The sequence below is a fragment of the Carcharhinus amblyrhynchos genome, chromosome 15 (genome assembly GCF_965287045.1).
Source record: "Carcharhinus amblyrhynchos chromosome 15, sCarAmb.v2.hapA, whole genome shotgun sequence".
Taxonomy (NCBI): domain Eukaryota; kingdom Metazoa; phylum Chordata; class Chondrichthyes; order Carcharhiniformes; family Carcharhinidae; genus Carcharhinus; species Carcharhinus amblyrhynchos.
The window spans coordinates 28,102,552-28,127,683 of NC_137338.1; the positions used below are offsets into that span (position 1 = coordinate 28,102,552).

Below are 25,132 nucleotides of genomic sequence, written 5' to 3' on the forward strand. Positions count from 1 at the left end.
AAAGCTTGATCTTGCAAGAAGCTGTGAAAAGGGTGGTGATGAGTATTTGGACCAGGGAAATGGAAAATAATTAAATCTATCTACACACGTTTGTTAACAAAGGGGCAATCCTTTTTCAATCGTTTACACTTTCTTAGTTGTTCACAGAATCCCTACAGTACAGAAGGAAGCACACTGGGCACACTGACCACAATCCCACCCAGGCCCTATTCCCATAATTTAACACATTTACCCTGCTATCCCCCTGACATTAAGGATCAATTTAACAAGGTCAATGCATCTAACCTGCACATCTTTGGACTGTGGGAGGAAACCAGAGCATCCGGAGGACAGGAAGAATGTGCAAACTCCACATACAGTTTGCGCACTGTTGGCTATAGCTCAATGGTGCCACTCTTGGCTCTGATCTGGGTGGTCATCTTTTTGAGCTCCACTCTAAACACTTGAGCATATCCAACTTTTAAGTGCAGTACTGAGGGAATAACATCGTCGGTGTTCCATTTTTTGGAAAAGACATTCTGATGCTTTGTTGAAAGATGACGTAAAACATCCCATTGTATTATCCAAAGATGGTTTTACAGTGCTATCATAATATACCAAAGACTGATCATCTTGTTATTTATCTCATTACTGTTTGGGGCATTTAATGTGTTCATACAGGTTTCTGCATTTTCCTATGTTACAATAAGGAACTTCATAAAATGTTAAGTGGCTGGGAAATATATGGAATGTGGAGGTCTTGAATAGGACTAAAATGCAAGGTTTCCCCTTCTGTCTAGGTTGACGTGAATGATCTAAATGAAGAAATCAGATGACAGGCAGTGCTTGTAGAATTGTCTCTCAGCATTACTCAAGGCACTCAGAAATGGTGGAGAGTAAAGTGCGACTGTTCAAATAAAGATGCTGTATTAATACTTTAAAAGTTTTAAATTTTATTTATTAGTGTCACAAGTAGGCTTACATTAACAGCGCAATGAAGTTGCTGTGAAAATCCCCTGGTCGCCACACTCCAGCACCTATTCAGGTACACTGAGGGAGAATTTAGCATGGTCGATGCACCTAACCAGCACGTCTTTCAGACAGTGGGAGAAAACCAGAGCACCCGAAGGAACCCACACAGACAGATGGAGAACGTCAGGCTCTGCACAGACAGTGACCCAAGCTGGGAATCGAACCTGGGTCCATGGTGCTGTGAGGCAGCAGTGCTAACCACTGTGCTGATGTGTAGCCTTAAATTGACGGTGTTAATACTTAAGTTATCCTAAACACTTTTGGCTGCATTAAGTGGGACTTTTCTGCATGAAAGTATCAAACCAAGTTTGATATCTTAGAGGGATTTGTTCACAATCCTGACTGAGTTTCAAATAAATAAACGAACATTACTTCCTTAGATGTAAAAGTCCTCAAATGATTCATTTGCATTTTTGGATACTCAATCCACACAAAAAGTTGTACTTTGAACAAAATAATTAGTTTTTATATGTGGTATTTACATCCATTGTATTTTTGATGGGAATTAGCACCTCCTTTGGAAACATGTTCACAATAGGTCAGATATCTGAAAATAAATTTGTTGTAATTCTTAAAGATATTGCATTTTGTTCATGGATTCAAATAAGCAGGGATTTTTGGCTCAATTTAATAACTGACATTTATAGTAGGAAACTGCAGCTTTGTATGTACCTAGCAGATGACACATGGTGGAGATATTTTACACTTCTATTTAGAAATGCATTTCGACAGCTGTGCAGAAGCGCATTTAGGGAAGAAACCTTTAAAAAGAAGTCTAAGTGGTTCACGCAGCACAGGAGGAAGCCCAGGCACTGCAGCACAACATCGTCCACAGCCACAGACTAGAAGAAAGAAACGCTCAGATTTAACAAAGTAACAAAGCATCTGAAGCAAGACAGACTCCAACATGGCAAAATAATAACTACACAGTCAGACTTTCAATTCAGAGTAAATTAGCACTGTGCACAGTATTAAATTCTATAATAGCTGGTTACTCCAAACATGGTACACTGTCAACTTACATATTTTTCAAACACATGGCACAAACATGCTTTACATTTTAAATCAGTTTAAGTGTCAAAGTGTCCTTAACAGAGATATCACAAGTCATTTAGTAGCTATGAAAACATTTGAAATTATTAATCATCCAATTGCCTTTGACAAAATTGCACTGAGATCTAATTTTAGTGACCAAATCCAAATTAGCAGTCTACTCTCTATATTAAAATTAACTGATGGTTAGTTTTACATGTCATACAAGGTTGCAAGTTAAAGCCAGGAGTACCTTTCTTCATTGAACATATCAAAAGGAAAGAATTGCCACTTAAAATGCAACCCAGATGCTGATGGACCAATGCGTATTTCTAATTTTGAATTGTGATACTGTTGTACTGTTCCGCCTTGCTCCTCAGCCCAAACAGCAGCAAATCAGTGAGTTTATTTCATTTACTCGTGAGCACCGCTGGCTGGCCAGCATTTATTGCCCATCCCTATTTGCCTGCGGGTAGATGAAAGTAAACCACATTGCTGTGGCTCTGTAGTCACATGTAGGCCAGACCAGGTAAGGATGGCAGATTTCCTTCCCTAAAAGGGCATTAGTGCACCAGATGGGTTTTTCCAACAATTGACAGTGGTTTTATGGTCACCAGTAGATTCTTAATTCCAGATTTTTTTTATTGAATACAAGTTCCATCTGCCATGGCAGGATTCGAACCTCAGCCCCAAGAACATTAGCTGAGTTTCTGGTTTATAATCTAGCGATAATACCACTAGACCATTAATAATTCTTTTTTTTAAAAAAAGCTCATTCATGGAACGCACAGATTGCTATGCCAACATCTATTGCCCATCTCCAATTGCCTTTGAGAAGGTGGTAGTGGTGAGCTGCCTTCTTGAATCGCTGCAGTCCATGTGTCTCTAGGTGCATCAACAATGCTATTAGTGGGGATTTTAACCCAGCAATTGTGAGGGAACTGTACAGCAATGGTGTGTTTTTGGGGCTGCAATAAACACTTCAGGACAATGAGTTACAAAAACAGTATTCACTCATTTACAACAGTTCTCCCACACTTACTGTAGCAAAATGTTGGGGGTTTCACATCATCCACCATATTTGGTTAACTCTGTGCTCAATCCTTTTAGAGTCAGAGTCATAGTGGTTTACGGTATGGAAACAGGCCCTTCAGCCCAACTTGTCCGTGCCGCCCTTATTTTTTTTAAAACCTCTAAGCTAGTCCCAATTGCCCACATTTGTCTGATAACCCTCTATACCGATCTCACCCATGAAACTGTCTAAATGCTTTTTAAAAGACAAAATTGTACCCATCTCTACTACCACCTCTGGCAGCTTGTTGCAGACACTCACCACCCTGTGAGAAAAATTGATCCTTCAGTCACTTCTGTATCTCTTGCCTCTCACCTTAAATCTATGCCCTCTAGTTTTAGACTCCCCTACCTTTGGGAAAAGATATTGGCTTTCTAGCTGATCTGTGCCCCTCTATTTCACAGACCTCTAGAAGATCATCTCTCAGCCTTCTATGCTCCAGAGAAATAAGTCCCAGTCAATCTAGCCTCTCCTTATAACTCAAACTATCAAGTCCCGGTAGCATCCGAGTAAATCCTTTCTGCACTCTTTCTAGTTTAATAATATCCTTTCTATAATAGGGTGACCAGAACTGTACATAGTATTCCAAGTGTGGTCTTACCAATGTATTGAGCAACTTTAATAAGATATCCCAACTCCTATATTCAATATTCTGACCGATAAAACCAAGCATGCTGAATGCCTTCTTCACCACTCTGTCCACCTGTGACTCCACTTCAAGGAGCTATGAACCCCTCAATCTCTGTTCTGCAACTTTCCCCAACACCCTACCATTAACTGAGTAACTCCTGTCCTGGTTCAACCTATCAAAATGTATCACCTCACATTTGTCTAAATTAAATTCCATCTGCCATTCAACAACTCACTGGGATGACTGACCAAGATCCCGCTGCAATCCAAGATAACTTTCTTCACTGTCCACTATGCCACTAATGTGTGTGTCATCTGCAAACTTACTAACCATGCCTCCTATATTCTCATCCAAATCTTTAATATAAATGACAAATAACAGTGGACCCAGCACTGATCCCTGAGGCACACTGCTGGTCACAGGCCTTCAGTTTGAATAATAACTCTCTATAACTCAAGCCAATTATGTATCCATTTAACTATCTCACCCTGAATCCCACGAGATTTAACCTTATGCAACAAGCTACCGTGCGGTACCTTGTCAAAGGTCTTGCTAAAATCCATATTGATAACATCAATTGCACTGCCTTCATCTGCCTTCTTGGTTACTCCTTCAAAAAACTCAAATTTGTGAGACATGATTTTCCACTCTCAAAGCCATGTCCCTAATCAGTTTTTGCATCTCTAAAATGTCTGTAGATCCTGTCTCTCAAAGTATCTTCCAACAACTTACCCACCACAGATGTGAGGCTCACTGGCCTGTAGTTCCCAGGCTCTTTCCTACAGCCATTTTTAAACAAAGACAACATTTGCCACGCTCCAATCTTCAGGCACCTCACCTGTGATTATCGATGATTCAAATATTTCTGCTAGGCGACGTGCAATTTCCTCCCAGTTTGTACCATATGTTCCTTTATCTCAAGGGTTTGAGATTAGGTTAAGGATAAATCTAACCACTAACATTTCTACCCATAATCAGTTTATTGAAACGGCCACATGGCACTTAAATAGTACAAGTAGTGAAATAGATAGGTACACCAGTATTCAAGGATCAGTATTTGCTCCCAGCTCCTCCAGTAGCTCAGTAACATTATACAATTGGCTGAGATAAATCAGATTAGGCAGAACTGTGATAAAGTAACATCTTTCCTAAAGCATAAATAGAAACTTCAAAAAACCCAGGTTCAGCCCTACATGACTCTTGAGACTACATCACTTTTGGGCATGATCATGTTACTACACATGTAATATTGTCAACAGTGTATTAATCTATGCTTTGTAACAATATTGGCAACAGATGAAAACCAGGTAAATTTTCCCAGCATTCGCATTCATGGTAGTTTACCCAATGTGAAAGGAAAAAAAAACAATGGCATCTTGCAATATTTCTGTAACAGAGTTAACACAATCTAACTGACCAAAAGTTAATCCAATTTTAATTTGGACTTCATTACCAAGGAGTAAGTGGATTTAATTTAAATTCATTACTTTAATATATCTGAAAAGGAAGAATGTGCCAGGCTATGGGGAGAAAGGAGTGTAGCACCAGGTTAATTGCTCCTTCACAGTGCTAGCACAGACAACAGGCAGAACAACTGCCTCCTATGCTGTAACCATTCTATGATATTGTTCTTCATCAGGAAGTGATAAATTCACAACAAATCTAGAGGAAATAGAAATGACCGAAACAAGAAATAGAAATACAAAACAAGGATATTAACTGCAATAGTCAAGGCGAGCATGCTGAAAAGAAATAAAACTGTCAGAATGAATTGTAAATGTGAATAATTGGGCGATTCATTTAACGAAAAAACAAACTCACTCGAGCAGACAAACTCAAACCATTAGAAGTCAATGGTTCATGCATTCGAGTCCCAGGCATATTGCTGAAACTCACCTTTCATAATCAAGTGCAATTTACCAATTCTTTCTTAAACTGTGTAAAGAATCACCAAATGGAAGAGATGTCGGTGCAGAATCCGACCACAGTACGGAATCCAAGTACAGAGTATGGCACTTGTGGAGGGCTTGACAGTCAGTCCCCTGACGGTGGTGCACGCAACAGAGACCAGCTTTTAAGATGGGCAAAAAGGGAAAAATAAAACCTTGGTGTTACCTTCAACTGATTATTGAAGATATCTATCTCCTGGAGTTTAGCCCTCGTCTCTTTCTCAACTTCATCTAGTTGGTCACGAAGATGTTGTCTCGTCAACTCTTTGTTTTCCAAAGACTTTTTAACAGTAAGAATAGTGTCTCCTGTTAATTAAAAAAAATACTGTTCTACAAGTTGACAGCTTGATCAGTGGTAATAAGTGTTCAAAGACTTAAGTACAAAGTAATAACTCATCTGGCAAGATTCCCATACATCTCATTTTAAGAAAAATTATATTCACAATAAAAATACAAAATCAACCACAAAATGTGTTAGAAACAGGGCAGAAGGGTAGGAATTCTGAAGAAAGTATATATTCAAAACTTGTTTATTGGTTGCGATTGCCAGATATAGTTTCTAGGATTTGCATCACCAGTCAGTCCCATTAGACCTCTTGCCCTCATTAATCCGTTGTTTCCATTCATGTCCAATATTGAGGCAAACAGATAGACAGAAGTAGAAATTTCAAATCCAGCTCCTGAAAAATAATATGTCCTGCTACACTGAATTTCCTATCTCCCTAAAACGATTGGACGTGTGTCATGTCCAGTCACTTCCTCAGTGGACCTAGGTTACTTCACAGAGGATAAATTTAACCAACAAATGTATTTCTCTTCTTTAAATATATACAAAGATGTTGCATACATCCTCTAATTGAAGAATGGTTATAGTACAGAAGAACCATTATGCACATGCCAGCTCTTTACAAGAGCAACTGATCTAGTCCCCTGTAAACTGCAACTTTCCTTGTTTCAGATAATTATCCAATTCTTTTTTTATTTATTCTACCTTCAGTACGGTCTTCGGCATTGCATGATAGTAAGTTTGCAGATGACACACATATTGGTGGCAAAGTGGACAGGGAAGAAAGTTATCTCCAACTGCAATGGGATTTTGATCAACTGGGCCAGTAGGCTGATGAATGGCAGAGGGAGTTTAAATTTGATCATTGTGAGGTGATGCATTTTGGTAGATTGAACCAAGGCAGGATTTACTCAGTTAATGGTAGGGCATTGGGGAGAGTTACAGAACAAAGAGATAGAGGACAGGTTCATACCTCCTTGAAAGTGGAGTCACAGGTGGACAGGGTAGTGAAGCATGCTTGGTTTCATTGGTCAGAACACTGAATACAGGAGTTGGGACGTCTTGTTGAAGTTGTACAAGACATTGGTAAGGCCACACTTGGAATACTGTGTACAGTTCTGGTCACCCTATTATAGAAAGGATATTATTAAACTAGAAAAAGAGTGCAGAAAAGATTTGCTAGGATGCTACCGGGACTTGATGGCTTGAGTTATAAAGAGAGACTGAATAGACTGGGACTTCTTCCTCTGGAGTGTAGGAATCTGAGGGGTGATCTTATACAGTCTATAAAATAATGATGGGCACAGATCAGCTAAATTGTCAATATCTTTTCCCAAAGTAGGGGAGTCTAAAACTAGAGGACAAAGGTTTAAGGTGAGCGGGGTTACATTGAAGTTTATTTATTAGTCACAAGTAAGACTTACATTAACACTGCAATGAATTTATTGTGAAATTCCCCTCGTCGCTACATTCCGATGTCTTTAATGCACCTAACCAGTACATCTTTAATGACGTGAAAGGAAACCAGAGCATCCAGAGGAAACCCATGCAGACACAGGGAGAACGTGCAGTTGGGGGTTCGGACAGGAAGAATTTGTAAGATGTGTATTGGAAGGATCCTTGCAGCAGTATGTAGATAGCCCCACTAGAGAGGGGCTATACTGGATTTAGTTCTGGGCAATGAGCCAGGTCAGGTGGTTCAGGTTGCAGTAGATGACCATGTGGCTAAGAGTGACCACAACTCTGTCTACTTTAGGATACGAATGGAAAAAGATGTGTGCTGTCCTAAGGGGAGGGTGCTAAATTGGGGGAAGGCTAGATACAGCCGGATTAGGCAGGAGCTTAGGGAAACAGACTGGGATAGGCTGTTGGAGGGCAAGTCCACGTTAGGCATGTGGGAGCCTTTCAAGGGAAAACTGCAATGTGTGCAGGAAAGGCATGTGCCGGTTAGGAGGAAGAATGGGAAAGGTAGGATTAGAGAGCTGTGAATTAGTAAAGATATAGAAGACCTGGTTAGGAAGAAACGAGAGGCGTATGTCAGGTCTAAGCAGCTGGGAACGGAGAGAGCGTTGGAGGAGTACAGAGAGAGTAGGAGGGATCTCAAAAGGGGAATTAGGAGGGCAAAAAGGGGGCATGAGATGGCTTTGGCAGGTAGGATTAAGGAAAATCCAAAGGCATTTTACTCCTATGTTAGGAGCAAAAGGGTGGCTAGGGGTAAAATCAGTCCTCTCAGGGACAGATGAGGGGAATTGTGCGTGGAGTCTGAGGGAATGGGGGAGATCCTGAAGTGAATACTTTGCGTCGTCACAAAGGAGAGGGGCTTGATGTCTGGTACGGTCATCGAGGGAGCAGTAGACCAATTGAAGGATCTATCGATTACGAGGGAAGTAGTATTAGGGCTTTTAGGTAGCACTAAAACTGATAAATCTTCAGGGCCCGATGGCATTTATCCTAGGCTGCTTAGGGAGGCGAGGGATGAGATTGCTGGGCCTCTAACGCAAATCTTTGTCTCTTCTTTGGACACAGGTGAGGTCCCAGAGGACTGGAGGATAGCTTATGTGGTACCGTTGTTTAAAAAGGATAGGAGGGATAACCCAGGTAACTATAGGCCGGTGAGTTTAACGTCAGTGGTAGGCAAGTTGATGGAAAGGATTCTTATGGATAGGATGTATGAGCACTTAGAGCGTTGCGATCTGATTAAGGATACGCAGCATGGCTTTGTAAAGGGGAAGTCTTGCCTTACAAATCTGGTAGAATTTTTTGAGGAGGTGATAAAAACGGTCGACGAAGGACGAGCTGTTGATGTTGTTTATATGGATTTCAGTAAGGCGTTTGACAAAGTCCCTCATGGTAGGTTGGTAGAAAAGATTAAGGCTCATGGGATACATGGCCAGGTATCTAGATGGGTTGAGAACTGGCTTGCAAAGAGGGGACAGAGTAGTAGTGGAGGGGTCCTTTTCTAGCTGGAGGTCTGTCACTAGTGGTGTGCCGCAGGGCTCAGTACTGGGACCTCTTCTCTTTGCAGTGTATATAAATGACTTGGAAGAGGGAGTAAGTGGTGTGATCAGCAAATTTGCTGATGACACCAAGATGGCTGGATTGGCAGGCAGTGAGGAGCAGTGTCTGGCAATACAACGGGATATTGATAGGCTGGTATATTGGGCAGATACATGGCAAATGGAGTTTAATCCGGATAAATGTGAGGTGATGCATTTTGGCCGGAATAACGTAGGGGGGAGTTATACAATTAAGGGTAAGCCCATAAGGAGTATAGAATCGCAGCGAGACCTGGTGCAAGTGCACAAGTCTTTGAAGATGGCAGTACAAGGGGAGAAGGTTGTGAAGAAAGCCTATGATATGTTAGCCTTTATAGGAAGGCGTATAGAATATAAGAGCTGGAGTCTAATGTAGCAGTTGTATAGAACGTTGGTTAGGCCGCATTTGGAGTACTGCGTCCAGTTCTGGTCGCCTTACTACCAGAAGGACGGAGACTCTGTAGAGAGTGCAGAGGAGGTTTACCAGGATGTTGCCTGGTATGGAAGGACTGGGTTATGAGGAGAGATTGAAGAAATTGGGGCTTTTTTCCCTTGAAAGACGGCGACTGAGGGGGGATCTAATAGAGGTATATTAGATTATGACGGGTATAGATAGAGTAAACAGAAGTAAGCTATTTCCTATGGTAGAGACACATAGTACGAGGGGCCATAGGCTTAAGGTGAGGGGCGAGAGATATAATAGATATTAGAGGGAGGTTTTTCACACAGAGGGTAGCGGGGGTATGGAATGCTCTGCCAAGTAAGGTGGTGGAGGCAAGCACGCTAGAGATGTTTAAGAGTAACTTAGACAGGCACATGAGTGGGTTGGAGACGGGTGGATATAGGAGGTTGTTTTAAATAAGGTTCATTAGCACTGGGGCGTCCCTGGTAAGGTAAATGGATATGGTATGATAATAATGTTTTTTCTCTTTTTCATTCACAGGTTTTAAGTCGGTCCGCCTTGTTGCCCAACGAGGGGCATACACACAATGGGTTGTACTTGGGCTTCTCTTGGTTGTTTGAGATTGGCCTAGTGCTTCATGTCGTTAGTGTGTGCGCTTAAACTGGACCAGATGCTGGGCAAGACGACAGCTCAGTGACTATCACTGTTTGCTGTGCAGACACATGGATTTGGGCCAGTGTCTGTGGGAGTTTGCGCATTCTCCCCGTGCTTGCGTGGGTTTTCTCCGGTTTCCTCCCATACCCCAAAGATGTGCTATTAGGCTGATTGGCAGTAATAAATTGTCCCCAAATTAGTTTCCCTCAATGTGGATGGCCATAAAACAATAGATAAGGGTCATGGGTGGAGGGGTATAACACAGATATTAGACGGTGTTAAAATGGCGGCGCAGGCTCGTTGGGCCAAAGGGCCTGTTTTGTTCTTTGTTCTCCTTACAGACAGCGCCCCAAGCCGGGAATCAAACCCGGCGCTATGAGGCAGCAGTGCTAACCACTGGGCCACCCAATGCCGAGGAACCAGGATGTTATGGGCCATTGTCTTACAAAATGGGGAGATACACAAAAGGGTCCGGGGGCAATACTTTCCACACAGAGGGTGGTGAGTGTCTGGAACAAGCTGCCAGAAGTAGTGGTAGAGGCAGGTACAATTTTATCTTTTAAAAACATTCAGATAGTTACATGGATACGATCGGTAGGGAGGGATATGGCCAAATGTGGGCAACTGGGACTAGCTTAGGGGTTCATCCCCTTTGAATCATATCCTTTATATTACCTCTACACATTCTTCCTACTTAAAATGAATTACTTAACACTTTGCCACCCTGTTCCAACATCTTATCTGTGTCCTCAAAATTTATCATTATCCTGTTTCTCATTCCAAGTATTCTGCAAAATTATATTTCATTCAGAAAACTCAGATAAAACCCCAGAAACCCACTTATTGCCTTACTCCTTTGGCTAGCTGATACTTTCTCACTATTAGTTAAGAGATATACTCAATTACTTTTCATTAAGATTGGCTGAGAAAATCTAAGATGGAGACTCTGATAGGCCATCTGCCACATGGTAGGTTCCAGTTAAGCTACATTCAAAGAGCTTTCAAAAGTAAATTGGATAATTGCTGGGAGATGAAAGAAACTGCAGGGATATAGAGAAAACAGCAAGGTAGTGGGACAAACTGCACTGCTCTTCAACAAAGCTGGCATGGATTCAATGGTTTGAATGACCACCTTCTGTGCTGTACTATTCAATGATACTGCAACTGATTTGAGGCAAATGCACTAACCCAAGCTGGGGTCTACTCAATTATCTGTCAGGTGGCTTGTGAAAACTTAAGATGGGGACAAAATGTCAAATGACTGCTATCAGATGCACTAGAGCAGATGGTCGTTTATCAATAATGAATGAAGGCAACCTTTGAAAACACACCAAGATGCTTGTCACTGAATACAATCACCCAAGTCAACTGATATCTGACAGTTACCATTGTCCTCGGTCTTTTCAATTTACAGTTAAGAATGCTGCAGTCAGTTCATCCAGAACAAAACGAATACATTTTCTTCCAGAAATATAAATGTGATCTTAATCCCTTTCATACTATTTCGAAGTACAGTTTTTAAAAATTCTCTTTGATTGAGCAATAACGGGAAAGCAAAATAGTGGGGATGCTAGCAATCTGAATTTAAATGAAACATGATGCGGGGCATACTCAGCAAGTTGGCCAATATCTCTGGAGAGAGAAATGTATTTGATGTTTCAGGTTGATGATCTTGCATCAGAACTGAATTGTTAATACTCTCAACTTCAACCAATTACTCAGTGAAATGTCAGATTTTTTGCACATTGCAGTAATAGACATGGATAGCATTATAACAGCTTTTGATATCACATATATTGTGGCACATTAAATGTCAACCACAGAGGACTGAAATGACTGGGTATAGCCCCATTCCCTGAAGCGTATTAGAGAATCATTTTCTTAAATGACAATCCAGCAGTTTTCATTGATATTTCTCATAAAAAATCATAGAATCCCCTACAGTGCAGAAGGAGACCATTCAGCCTATTGAGTCTGCACCAACCATCAACCAGGCCCTATCCCCATAATCCCATGTATTCAACCTAGCTCGTCCCCCTGACACTAAGGGGCAATTTAGCATGGCCACTCCACCTAATCTTTGGGCTGTGGGAGGAAACCCACACAGACATGGGAGAACGTGCAAACTCCACAGTGACCCACAAATTGAGCCCAGGTCCATGGCACTGTGAGGCAGCACTGCTAATCACTGTGCCACCCTTATCAAGCAACAAATTATTGGATTCATTGAATTCACTAAACTTGCAATGGTGGTTTTTGAACTTTCCGACCTTGTTTCAAGTACCATCGCAAACAGGGTCACCTAAAGAACGCCAGCATGTTGCACATTTGTATGTAGATGTATGCAAGTTTCAACGATTAGTATTTTTACAGTACAAATTCAAAGTTGCCTCTATAAACTGCCCTCATTAATCTATCATAAAAATGTCAATTAATGTACCTTCCAATTTAACCACTTTCATGTTGACAAAAACTAAGTAAATTACAAATCACAAAGTACTTGAAATGTCAAAGGGTATTAAATGTTAACAGCTACAAACTTGTTGCAATCCCATGCAATGCCCACCATTTTATGTATTTTTAAATCACAAATTCCACTTTGTTTGCAAAGAACATCACAACAAAAATTTTGTAAATTAGGAAGTGATTGAATTCAGCTGTATTTCCAAAATATTGAGTAGTCAAAGGATAAGATGCAAGAAAAATTCGGAAGAATAAAAAGGTTAAATATAGCTTTATTGTAAACATTGACAAGAGTTCTTAAAATGCTACGCAGGTCCATTACTGCTACATGCAAAAAAACCTGACATTTCATTGAGTAATTTGGCTTACGTTGATAGTATAACATTTCAGTTCCGATGCAAGATCAACAATCTGAAACATCAAATCTATTTCTGTCTTCACAAATATTGGCCAACTTGCTGAGTACACCCTACATCATGTTTATTTAACTTCAGATTTCTAGCATCCCCAATATTTTGCTTTTGACTTTAGCTGGTCACTGGTTTCAGGTACATTTCAGAGTTAAGTAGAGATGATGGAGAATTCTTAGAGGACACCAATAACAAAAAATATACAGAATGGAAAAGTCAGTGGTCAAATGGCGAAATTAATCTAGTTCAGAGAAAGTGCAGTTTTCCAGTTTGGACACTACTGCAAATTAAGTATGTTCTGTGCTGCCATACAAGAAGCCCTTATTAAGTTGTGATTGCATTCCTGGAAATTGCACAAGTGAAGCTACTTCAGGCAAATCATGAGTTCCATAGGAATCAATGTTAAAGCTGGGGCTTGATCCCATCAGACATTTCTCACCCGAAAACAAAATGTACAGGTTGAAATACTGTACCAAACTTGAGCAGCACTGTGCATTCTTAGATAAAATATCTCCCAAAATAAAATAAATCACTAAAGATAAAATGAATTCAAATTAGATAACACTCACTAGCCTCAAGAGGTTTTAAAATATCCAATTTCACTGCAGGCTGATGGCCTTTCTTACTTTCTTTGCAGCACCAGCCTTATCTATAGCAGGTGCTCCTGAAACTCCAAAACTTGAATCAAATTTAAATCCAGTTTTATTTGCTTGAAAATAAACAACACTGACTTTGATGCCTTTGGGTTTTTGTTTCCAAAAAATATTGATGTTGCCAAAAATGCAGCGCAATAACATCAATTGGGTCACAGGACCTGAACATTACATGAAGGGAACTGACACTGATGACGACACATCACGACGGTGCAAGGAAGGTGGTGGCACCAAACAATTCTGAAACGGAAATCCTGGCTAAAATTGGGGAAAAACCTAAAACAAAAGTGACTTTAAGACAACTTAAAGCACAGATGAAAAATGAGGAATTGTTGTATCTTGTTCAAATTCTGATATAATATTAAATAACATACCAAATCCATTCTGGTGTATACAGACAGTTTTTGAAAGTTACTAAGTATTCTAATGCAAAAACAATCCTTACTATGTAGGCTGTTCTGTTGGACCTGCTTCAATTTATCATTCAGAGACTGTTTTTCTGGAATCAGTCGACTGAGCAGCTGTTGAAATTCCTACAAGTCAGACAAAAAAATAGTTAGCACATCTAAAGGTACATTTTGCCATGGCTGGACATCAACCTATTGTTCAGTTGGTGGATTTTATTTCCAAGAAGTGGTATGCTGATCACTCAAACTTTTACATCACTTAAAAACCAACCTGCAACTGTTGCTGCAGATGCGTGATTTCTGAAATTCGTAATTCCCGTGTCTGATTTGTATGCTCAATCTCATGCCTCTGTGTGGAAAGACGAAATCGTATGTCTTGTAGTTTGCCTTCCAACTGATTCTTTTTATCATTCTAACAGGAGAAAAATAAAACACCTGTCAAATAAAGAGTCTCCACTGCTAAATAACCGATAGATATGCTGACGTATGAACTCACAAGGGCTTCAAGTTCGAACTCCAAGGTCTTTTTTCTTGCTTTCAAGGCTACAATGTCTTCTTGCTCTTTGTTGCGTTGGTTCAACAGCTCCTGTCGACGATTCCGCTCCCATTCTAGTTGTCGCTGTCTTTCAAGTTCACGTTTGGCTGCCTGCATTCAAAACAGATTGTGTAATGTGGCAAATAACAACGACCCTGAAATTATTCTTCAATAAATGTGGCACAATTGATATCAATTAGAGATACAAATATGACACATTTATTCTCCCTTCACAGCACCTTGTCCAATGTCACAAACATCACAGATCATTAATCCTAATTAATGACTTCAAATCTGTAGCATTTTAAGCACTTTCTGCTTGGGTATATAATGTGCAACTTCTAATGTAAGCAGAAGAGGAAGTGACCCATTTACAATCAGTCTCAAATATTTTCTTTCTTTTGAGCCACACCAGTGGTAGCTCATATCCCAATTGAGCTAAATTTTCCAAACTCAAATCTATCATCCCCAGAAAAAAATTCATAGGGTTCATACACAATGATTTAAAATTTTTACACAAAGCATGCCCTCAGGACAGTACCTACAGATATGCCTCATCATAATTCTTAGAATCTCAACAGTGCAGAAGGTGGCCATTTGGCCCATCAAGTCTGCACTGATTCTCAGAGAGCATCTTACCCAAATCTATCCCTATAATTTCACATATTCACTCCACTAATCCCACTAAACTACACATCCTTGGACACAAAGGGACAATTTAGCATGGCCAATCTACCTAAATTACACATTTTTGGACTGTGGGAGGAAATCGGAGCATCCGGAGGAAACATGGGGAGGATGCAAACTCTACATTGACAGTCACCCAAGGCTGGAATTGAACCTGGGTCCCTGGTGCTATCAGGCAGCAGTGCTAACCACTGTGCGACCTTGCCACCCATTACCATGTGGTGTACTGTAATAGTGTTTAGTCTATACAATAATGAAAATACATGCAAATACAACTTTTTTAAAAACCAAATACTGGCTGACCTGCCATTTGTTCAAGTGCAGGCTCACGAAGTGAAATATTTTCAAAACTATAAGACCATAAGAAAGATCACTAAGAACATAAGAAATAGCAGCAGGAGTAGGCCATCGAGCCCTTCGAACCTGCCCCGCCATTCAATAAGATCATGGCTGATCTGAAGCGGATCAGTTCCACTTACCCACCTGCTTTCCATAACCCTTAATTCCCATATCGATCAGAAATCTATCCACCCGTGACTTAAACTTGGTGAGTGTTGGATTTACTTTAAAACGCTTTCTGACTGCACTTCCGGTTCGCGGGGTTTCTGTCTGTGCATTTTACTTCCATGCCGGAAGTTAGGCGAGGGGATAGTTGGGAAGGGGGAGCGGGGGGTATAAAAAGAAGGTAGTGATAGACAGTGGGCAGCGTTGGGAGCGGGCAGCGGAGTGAGTGGGGAGCTGAGTGAGAGTTATAAGGGCTTTGGCGCGCTGGGCTTAGGCAAGAGCAGGCTTAGATGAGGTGAGTTGCAGTTTCTATCTTTCCCGTGTTGCGTTTCGGCACATACAAACCCAAGGGAGGTTGGGACATGGCAGGGGCTATGGGGAGGAGCATAAGCCGTGTTAGGTGCCACACGTGGGAGTTCTTGGAGGCATCACGTCTCCCGAAAACCCACATCTGCGTTAAGTGTTTAGAGCTGCAGCACTTGAGGGCCCGGGTCAGGCAACTAGAGGTGCGCTTAGAGGATGCGTTTCTGGTCAGGGAAAATGAGGAGTTAATGGCTAGGAACCATGAGCAAGTGGAGGTCCCAGGGGCTGAGGAGCAGGATGGGTGGACAACTGTTAAGAGGAAGAAGAGGAAAAAGAAGAAGGGGAAAAAGAAGAATAGTCCTGGTCCACAGACCTCCCCAGTGGCCCCCCCCAAGATTCATTGACAAGGGCACAAAAGGATAGACAGGACGGCCAGAATGACTTAGAGGGACAGAAGGGGGCTGGCAATGTGATAGTGGTAGGGGATGGGAGGGTCAAAGGAATTGACAGGAGGTTCTGTGGGCAGAAGCGTGACTCCAGGATGGTGGTCTGCCTCCCTGGAGCAGGGGTACAGGACATAACGGAAAGGATAGAGGGAATTTTGGAAGGGGAGGGGACCCAGGCAGAGGTAATAATACACGCAGGGGAGAGGGACGTAGGAAGGCGGAATAGGATAGATGTACGCAGGCAATTTAGGGAGTTGGGGTCCAAACTGAAGAGCAGGACCTCCAGGGTGGCATTCTCTGGGCTGCTGCCTAGTACCAGCAGGGCTAGGAATAACGAGATCATGCAGCTGAATGCATGGTTGAGGGATTGGTGCAAGGTAGAGGGCTTTACTTTTGTAGACCACTGGGAAGTATTTGAGAGAGAAGGGCAACTGTACAGGAGGGATGAGGAAAATTTGAATGGGAGAGGGACAAATGTCTTAGCAGGGAGGTTAGCCGGAGTGTTTATGCAGGGTTTAAACTAATGGGGAAGGGAATGTGACTGATAGTTCATTAGACATTGGGGTCGGGAGTGAGTTGGGTGATAGGGTAGATTTGGGTGAAAGGAAAATTATCAGGGATAAGGAGGTTAGTAACGGAGACGTGGTTACGTGAAGGTCAGGACTGGCAGCTGAATGTTCCTGGGTATAAGCGTTTTAGGTGTGACAGAGGACGGTTGAAGAGAGGTGGTGGGGTGGCGTTGTTAGTAAAGGAGCACATCACAGCAGTGCAGAGGGAAGACAATATGGAGGAGTTAGGGATTGAGTCAAGGAATAAAAAGGGAGAGATTACGATGCTAGGGGTATACCATAGGCCACCCAACAGCCCGAGGTCAGTGGAGGAAGGTATTTGCAGAGGCATTTTAGATAGGTGCAGAAAGAATAAGGTGGTTGTAGTGGGTGACTTTAATCTTCCTGGAGTGGATTGGAAGGTGCCTAGAGCTCAGGGTACGGATGGGGAGGAGTTTGTAAAATGTGTGTTGGAAGGGTCCCTGGAGCAGTACGTAACTAGCCCGACTAGGGAGGGGGCTCTACTGGATTTAGTGTTGGGAAATGAGCCGGGGCAGGTGGTTGAGATTGAGGTAGGCGAACATGTGGCTGACAGTGACCACAAGTCCGTCTACTTTAGGATAAAAATGGAAAGGGAAAGGGATGAGTGCCGTCCGAAGGGGAGGGTGCTGAACTGGGGGAAGGCGAGCTATAGCCGGATTAGAAGGGAGCTGAAGGACACTGATTGGGAGGGGTTGTTAGCTGGCAAGTCCACGGTTGGTAAGTGGGAGGCTTTCAAGGGCAAACTGATAATGTTGCAGGAAAGGCATGTGCCGGTAAAGAGGAAGGATGGGAAAGGCAGGATTAGAGAGCCGTGGATTACAGTGGGTATCGAAGACTTGGTTAGGAAGAAGAGGGAGGCATATGTTAGGTCGAAACAACTGGGAACGGAGAGTGCGCTGGAGGAATATAGAGAGAGTAGGAGGGAGCTAAAAAGAGGAGTTAGAAGGGCGAAAAGAGGGCATGAAATGGCTTTGGCTGATAGAATTAAGGAAAATCCAAAAGCATTTTACTCTTATATTAGGAGCAAGAGAGTGGTTAGATGGAAAATTGGTCCTCTTAGGGACAAAGGAGGGGAGCTATGTATCGAGTCTGAGGGAATGGGGGAGATCCTAAATGAATACTTTGCATCGGTATTCACGAAAGAGAGGGGTTTGGTGTCGTGTACTGTCTTGGAGGGAGCTGTAGATCAGTGGAAGGAAATATCCATTACGAGGGAGGAAGTGCTAAGGTTTTTAGGTAGCATAAAAACGGATAAAGCTCCGGGGCCTGATGGTATTTATCCCAGGCTGCTTAGGGAGGTGAACGATGAAGTTGCTGGGCCTCTGACGCAAATCTTTGACTCTTCTTTGGACACAGGTGAGGTCCCAGAGGACTGGAGGGTAGCTAATGTGGTACCGCTGTTGAAAAAGGGTAGTAGGGATAACCCTGGTAATTATAGACCCGTGAGTTTGACATCGGTGGTAGGAAAATTATTGGAAAAAATTCTTAGGGATAGGATGTATGAGCATTTGGAGCGTTGCGATCTGATTAGGGATACGCAACATAGCTTTGTTCGGGTGAGGTCTTGCCTTATGAATCTGGTAGAATTCTTCGAGGAGGTGACAAAAACGGTTGACGATGGGCGAGCCGTTGATGTCATCTATATGGATTTCAGTAAGGCGTTTGACAAAGTCCCTCACGGTAGGCTGGTAGAAAAGGTTAAGGCACATGGGATACAAGGACAGGTAGCTAGGTGGATCGAAAACTGGCTGGGCAATAGGAGACAGAGAGTAGTAGTGGAAGGGTCCTTTTCCGGCTGGACGTCAGTCACTAGTGGTGTGCCGCAGGGCTCAGTACTGGGACCTCTCCTCTTTGTAGTATATATAAACGACTTGGAAGAGGGCGTACGTGGTGTGATCAGCAAGTTTGCGGATGACACCAAGATGGCAGGATTGGCAGATACTGAGGAGGACTGTCAGGTGACACAGCAGGATATAGATAGGTTGGTATATTGGGCAGATAGATGGCAGATGGAATTTAATCCTGACAAATGCGAGGTGATGCATTTTGGAAGGAATAATGCAGGAAGGAGTTACGTGATAAAAGGTAGATCGATTAAGAGTATAGAAATACAGAGGGACCTGGGACTTCAGGTGCACAAGTCTCTGAAGGTGTCAACACAAGTAGAGAAGGTTATGAAGAAAGCTTATGGAATGCTAGCCTTTATAGGAAGGGGTATAGAGGAAGAGCTGCCGTCTAATGCTTCAGTTGTACAGAATGTTGGTTAGACCGCATTTGGAGTACTGCGTCCAGTTCTGGTCACCTTACTACCGGAAGGACGTGGAGACCCTGGAGAGGGTGCAGAGGAGGTTTACCAGGATGTTGCCTGGCATGGAAGGACTGAGTTACGAGGAAAGGTTGAAGAAACTGGGGCTCTTCTTAGAAAGACGGAGATTAAGGGGGGATATGATAGAGATGTATAAAATACTGAAGGGAATAGATAGAGTCAACAGTGGTAGGCTTTTCCCTAGATTGGGGACAATTACGAGACGTCACAATCTAAGGGTGAGGGGGGAGAAGTATAATTTGGATACGAGAGGAAGGTTTTTCACGCAGAGGGTCATGGGGGTATGGAACGCGCTACCGAGTAGGGTGGTGGAGGCAGGCATGTTGGACTTGTTTAAGGTTTACTTAGATAGACACATGAGCGAAACAAGGATGGAGGGTTATAGTAGAGGGTATTAAATAGGGTCAGAGCCTCGGGACGACACCGAAAATGTAGTATTACATGTTAATGTTTTGTCTTTTTATTCCACAGGTGTCGGTCCACCTTGTTGTCAAGCGAGGGGCATGCACACGGTGGATCGTGCATGGGCTGCTCTTGGAGGTTCCGGGAGTGGCCTAGTACTTTGTGTCGTTGTGTATGCTTAATCCTGGACCAGCAGACGGGCACCGCAACAGCTCAGTGACTAGCACTGCTAGCTGTGCAGATACATGGATTTGGGCCTGTGTCTGTGGGAGTTTGCATATTCTCCCTGTGGTTGCGTGCATTTCCTCTGGGCGGTCTGGTTTCCTCCCACACCCCAAAGATGTGCTCTTAGGCTGACTGGTGTACCAAACTGACACTATTCTCCCCTGAATCTGGCTACATTAGGGGTTCCACTCACATACACATAGGGCAGGGTAGGTGTAGGAAGATGCGGCAGCGTGGGCTCATTGGGCCGAAGGGCCTGTTTCCCGTGCTGGGTTGTTCTTTGTTCTTTAAACATATTCAAGGAGGTAACCTCCACCACTTCAATGGACAGAGAATTCCAGAGATTCACCACCCTCTGAGAGAAGAAGTTCCTCCTCAACTGTTCTAAACTGCCCCCCACCCCCTTATTCTAAGGCTGTGCCCTCTAGTTCTGGTTTCCTTTCTAAGTGGAAAGAATCTCTCTACCTCTACCCTATCTAGCCCCTTCATTATCTTATATGTCTCTATAAGATCCCCCCTCAGCCTTCTAAACTCCAACGAGTACAGGCTCAATCTACTCAATCTCTTCTCATAATCTAACTCCCTCATCTCTGGTATCAGCCTGGTGAACCTTCTCTGTACTCCCTCCAAGGCCAATACATCTTTTCACAAATAAGGGGACCAAAATTGCACACAGTACTCCAGTTGCGGCCTCACTAGTGCCTTATACAGTTGCAGCAAGACCTCACTGCTTTTATATTCTATCCCCCTCACTATAAAGGCCAACATTCCATTTGCCTTCTTGATCACCTGTTGTACCTGCAGACTGAGTTTTTGCGATTTGTGCACAAGGACACCCGGGTCCCTCTGCACTGTAGCATGCTGCAACTTTTCACCATTTAAATAATATTCCATCCTACTATTATTTCTTCCAAAGTGGATAACCTCACATTTGCCAACGCTATACTCCATCTGCCAGGTCCTTGCCCACTCACTCAGCCTATCCAAATCACTTTGCAGACTTTGTGTCCCTCCACGCAATTCGCTTTTCCACTCATCTTCGTGTCATCAGCAAATTTTGTTACCGTACACTCAGCCCCCTCCTCCAGATCGTCTATGTATATGGTAAACAGTTGAGGCCCCAGCACCGATCCCTGCAGCACGCCACAAGTCACCAACTGCCAACCAGAAAAGCACCCATTTATTCCAACTCTCTGCTTCCTGTTAAATCGCCAATCCTCAATCCACGCTAACACTTTACCCCCAACTCTGTGTACCCTAATCTTCTGCAGCAATCTTTTGAGAGGCACCTTATCGATCGCCTTCTGGAAATCTAAAAACACCACATCCACCAGTTCCCCCATCTACCGCAATAGTCACATCTTCATAAGAATCCAGTAAATTCATCAAACATGACTTTCCCTTCATGAATCCATGCTGTGTCTGCTTGATCAAACCGTTCTTTTTTAGGTGTCCTGCTATTTCTTCTTTAATGATGGATTCTAGCATTTTCCAACTATGGACATTAAGCTAACTGGCCTGTAGTTATCCACCTTTTGTCTGCTACCTTTTCTAAACAGCAGCATAACTGTAGCTGTTTTCCAATCCGCCAGCACTTCCCCAGAGCCCAGCGAATTTTGATAAATAACTACAACGCATCTGCTATTACTTCTGCCATTTCTTTCACTACCCTGGGATGCATTCCATCAGGTCCCGGGGACTTGTCTACCTTCAGTCCCATTAGTCTACCAAGTACTACCTCTTTAGTAACAATAATTGTATTAAGGACTTCATCTCCTACGAACCCTCTATCTTTAATATTCGGTAAGCTATTTGTGTCCTCCACCGTGAAGACCGACACAAAAAACTTATTTAAAGTCTCAGCCATTTCTTCGTTTCCCACTATAAAATCCCCCCTCTCGTCCTCCAAGGATTCAACAGTCACTCTAGCCACTCAGTAGAACCAGTATTTTTTAAAAGTTGTGGTCCTATTGAAACTAATTCCACAGAACAACTAATTGCTCCAATTTTCAATTTGTGCAGGTTTTTCACCTGATTCATGAGGATGCTTCAAAAAGCACTCAAAGAAAAACCCAATTGTTCTGTACTAATATTTAAAAGTAGTGCACAGCAGACACGTAAATAAGATAGCAGCGTAAGTGCAATGAATCTTAATCACAAAGGCAGAATTGTGAAGTTTATTGTCTTGTATCTACTCGTTTTAATTTTAGATTTGAAAATCACCAAAATATTTCTGTCCAAAGTTTACCTCCCGCCTTTCTATTTCTTTCCTCCTCTCCTCTTCCCTCTGTCGCTCAAACTCGCGTTGTTTTTCCAGCTGCTTTTCTAGTTCCATCTGCCTTTTCCTTTCTTGTTCTTGCCGCTCACGCTCTTTCCGTTCTTGCTCTGCTCGTTCCAATTGGGCAAGACGTTCCTGCTCCTTGCGTTGTTGCTCCAGAAGAACTTGCCGTCGCTTTTCGAGTTCAAGATTTCCGCGTTCAAAATTCTCACGCTTCTTATCCTCAAATGTCACTGCAAACAGGTTGGGTTCAGAAGCAGCTTAAGTACATGCACAGAAAAAAGATGCCACTGCACTCAAAATACAGATGTGCCATTTGAGACCACAATAACCTCCCCGTCCCCCATTTCCAGGTCATCTCATTTTTGTTCCTCATATCCCATTTACTAAAAGTCGCTGCATGCTATTCTATTAGATAACTGAAGATATGTTTAAAATATTTTTATGCTTTCATTGCTTTGTACTGCAAACCCCACCAGCTGTTTTTAAACTAGTCTTCCACTCAGCTTCCCAATGCTGCTGACGACGTCAAAGATCAGGCATCAGTTTGGATAGGAGAGGTTCCTCACATTAGGTGAGTTATATACTGTCACAAGTCTCAACAGTCTTCTGATAATCAGGAATCCAATTATGCTTAGTTCTTTAAATGAAGGCATTACTATGATTTATACAAGTTCATCTGATATTTTCTATATAATTTCATTATTTTTGTTTTTAATTGGCCCACAATGTTGTCCTGGGAATCTACATCCTCCAATTTTCCTGACCTTAGGTAGCATTAAACATACTTAAAAGGAAAACATGGCTTATGTTTATCTTTGTAAAAGTAAAAAGTATCATGTCACATTGACATGGAATTCCATCTGCTGCTTTTTACTGCACTCTCTAACTTATCAATATCCCTTTGCAGCTTCCTTTTCTAAAGAATTAAGTGTACTTCCAATTTTATGTACAAATTTCCAAACTGCTCAACCTTGGCCTATATCCAAAATCATCAATAGTGTAAACAGAAGTGGCCCCTAAGCTGATTCCTGAGAGATAAAAACTGCCCTCAACTCCTATTTTTGTCTTCTCCTTTCAAGCCAATTTAACATTATCCAACAGAATTGGCGCATGTAATAAATGGAAGATACAGCTCACGATTTTGATGAAAATAAAACGTACCTCCCATTAATCTCCAACTGCAACTCCACCCCCCAACCTTTTCCCAGATGATGGAACAACCCAAGGCACTAGTTGGTAACCAAGAGTAGTTCAGTATGTTTACTTCTCTAGTCCATCTTTCACTTTGCTCCACTACAAACTAAAATCCAAATTGAAGAAATGGAAATCTCCAGTAGGCTGTCAGCAAGGTGACAAGAAATTTGTCTCAACAGGAATGAGGAGGAATACTGGACGATTGATGTCCACTAAGTAGGTGGAAATGGAAGCAAGATGTAGTTCACACTGAAAATACTCCGCACCATTAAGACAATTTACCAGGCAATTTCTTTTCAGTTTCCTCTTCTTGTGGTTCTTCAGGTACCCTTTGATCAATACTCAATGAGCTTCCTGTAGACATTCCACTACCAGACCTGGCTCTTCTGCAATATTCAAATAGAACTGTTGGACTGTAACATCTAAGTGATTTCAAAGTAAGGAGTTAAATACAATTCATTGTACGCAGTCGATACAAAAAGAAACACTCCACAACAACAAATAATCTCTTACTAATTTAAACACAAAATTCATTTTTTTCTCCTTGATGAAGCAAAACTATTTTAGACAAATGCTTTGCTAAATATGGTGCGGTGACTTAAAGCAAAATGCACTGGGTTTCCAGCACCATGCATCAGAATCATAGGACGTAATCCGACAGAGCAATTTATCTTTTACTGAGCTGCATCGTGCTATGAGTCAGCTGTGGCTCAGTGGCTGGCATTCTTGCCTCTGAGTCACAAAGTTGAGTGTTCAAGTCCCATTCCAGGACTTGACACAAAAATCAAGGATGGCACTCCAATACTGAGAGAGTGCCAAGCTGTCCGAAGAGCTGTCTTTTGGATGAGATATTAAATCAAAGTCCTATTTCCACCCTCCACCCACAGGTAAAGTAGCCCTAAAAAGATTCCACGCCGGTATTTTGAAGATTGATGGTGTCCTGGGCAATACTTAGCCCTCAACTATCAGCACAGAAATAGATTATCTGGTCATTATAGGCTGTGGAAGCTTGCTGTGTGCAAATCAGATGCCACGTTTCCTACATTACAACAATAATTACACATTAAAAAGGTAGCTGTAATCTTAGATGTCGAGCACTTTGAGACATATTGGCAGTCATGAAAAGAAGGTGTTTTTCACATTGGTCTAGCAACTGAAGATGTGGCACTCCCTCATGTGGAAGCAGGCAGAGAGAATCAATTAACTTGGGCTTTCTTTCATGTCTTCAAGTGACCAGCATACAGTGACACTGATTAAGACCAATGAAGTAGGTTGATTTCCCGTTCTGTCTAATTGGATAAGGTATGGCAATGTTTCCAAACAATACTCCATATGGTATAAATATGATCAAGGTTATGTTTAAGGTTAGAGACTAGATTTAAATGTAGTATGAACCGTATGCTCAACAGAACAGTCACAAATCTCATTCCTCTGTTCAATGTGTCATCAATTAATGTCCAAAACTCTTAAATTTCAGCCCTCAACTACATTGTCCTAATTCAGAAACAATTTTTAAACATTACTTCACAAATTTAATGGTCATCATAAATTCAAAGTGACATATGGCCAATTTTCTTTCCAAGTTTGATCTAAATCACAAATAAATTGCAAACTAACCTACAACAGTCTAATG

At 42.1% G+C, this 25,132-nt stretch overlaps 1 protein-coding gene across 4 annotated transcripts in view; it reads right to left on the reverse strand.

The window, feature by feature from the left end:
• Positions 1 to 25,132, reverse strand: part of itsn1 (intersectin 1 (SH3 domain protein)) — a 198,043-nt gene that overhangs the window by 102,554 nt on the left and 70,357 nt on the right. For 2 of the 4 annotated variants that reach the window (XM_080203673.1, XM_080203672.1), the window contains exons 11-16: positions 23,782 to 23,885; positions 22,273 to 22,535; positions 14,503 to 14,652; positions 14,278 to 14,418; positions 14,045 to 14,132; positions 5,862 to 6,001 (exon numbers count right to left, since the gene is read on the reverse strand). In XM_080203673.1, coding sequence (XP_080059799.1) covers positions 5,862 to 6,001; positions 14,045 to 14,132; positions 14,278 to 14,418; positions 14,503 to 14,652; positions 22,273 to 22,535; positions 23,782 to 23,885 — 886 coding nt within the window. Of the gene's footprint in view, positions 1 to 1,772; positions 1,854 to 5,861; positions 6,002 to 14,044; positions 14,133 to 14,277; positions 14,419 to 14,502; positions 14,653 to 22,272; positions 22,536 to 23,781; positions 23,922 to 25,132 lie in introns of all 4 variants that reach the window. The other 2 variants (XM_080203670.1, XM_080203671.1) reach the window with 2 other exon arrangements.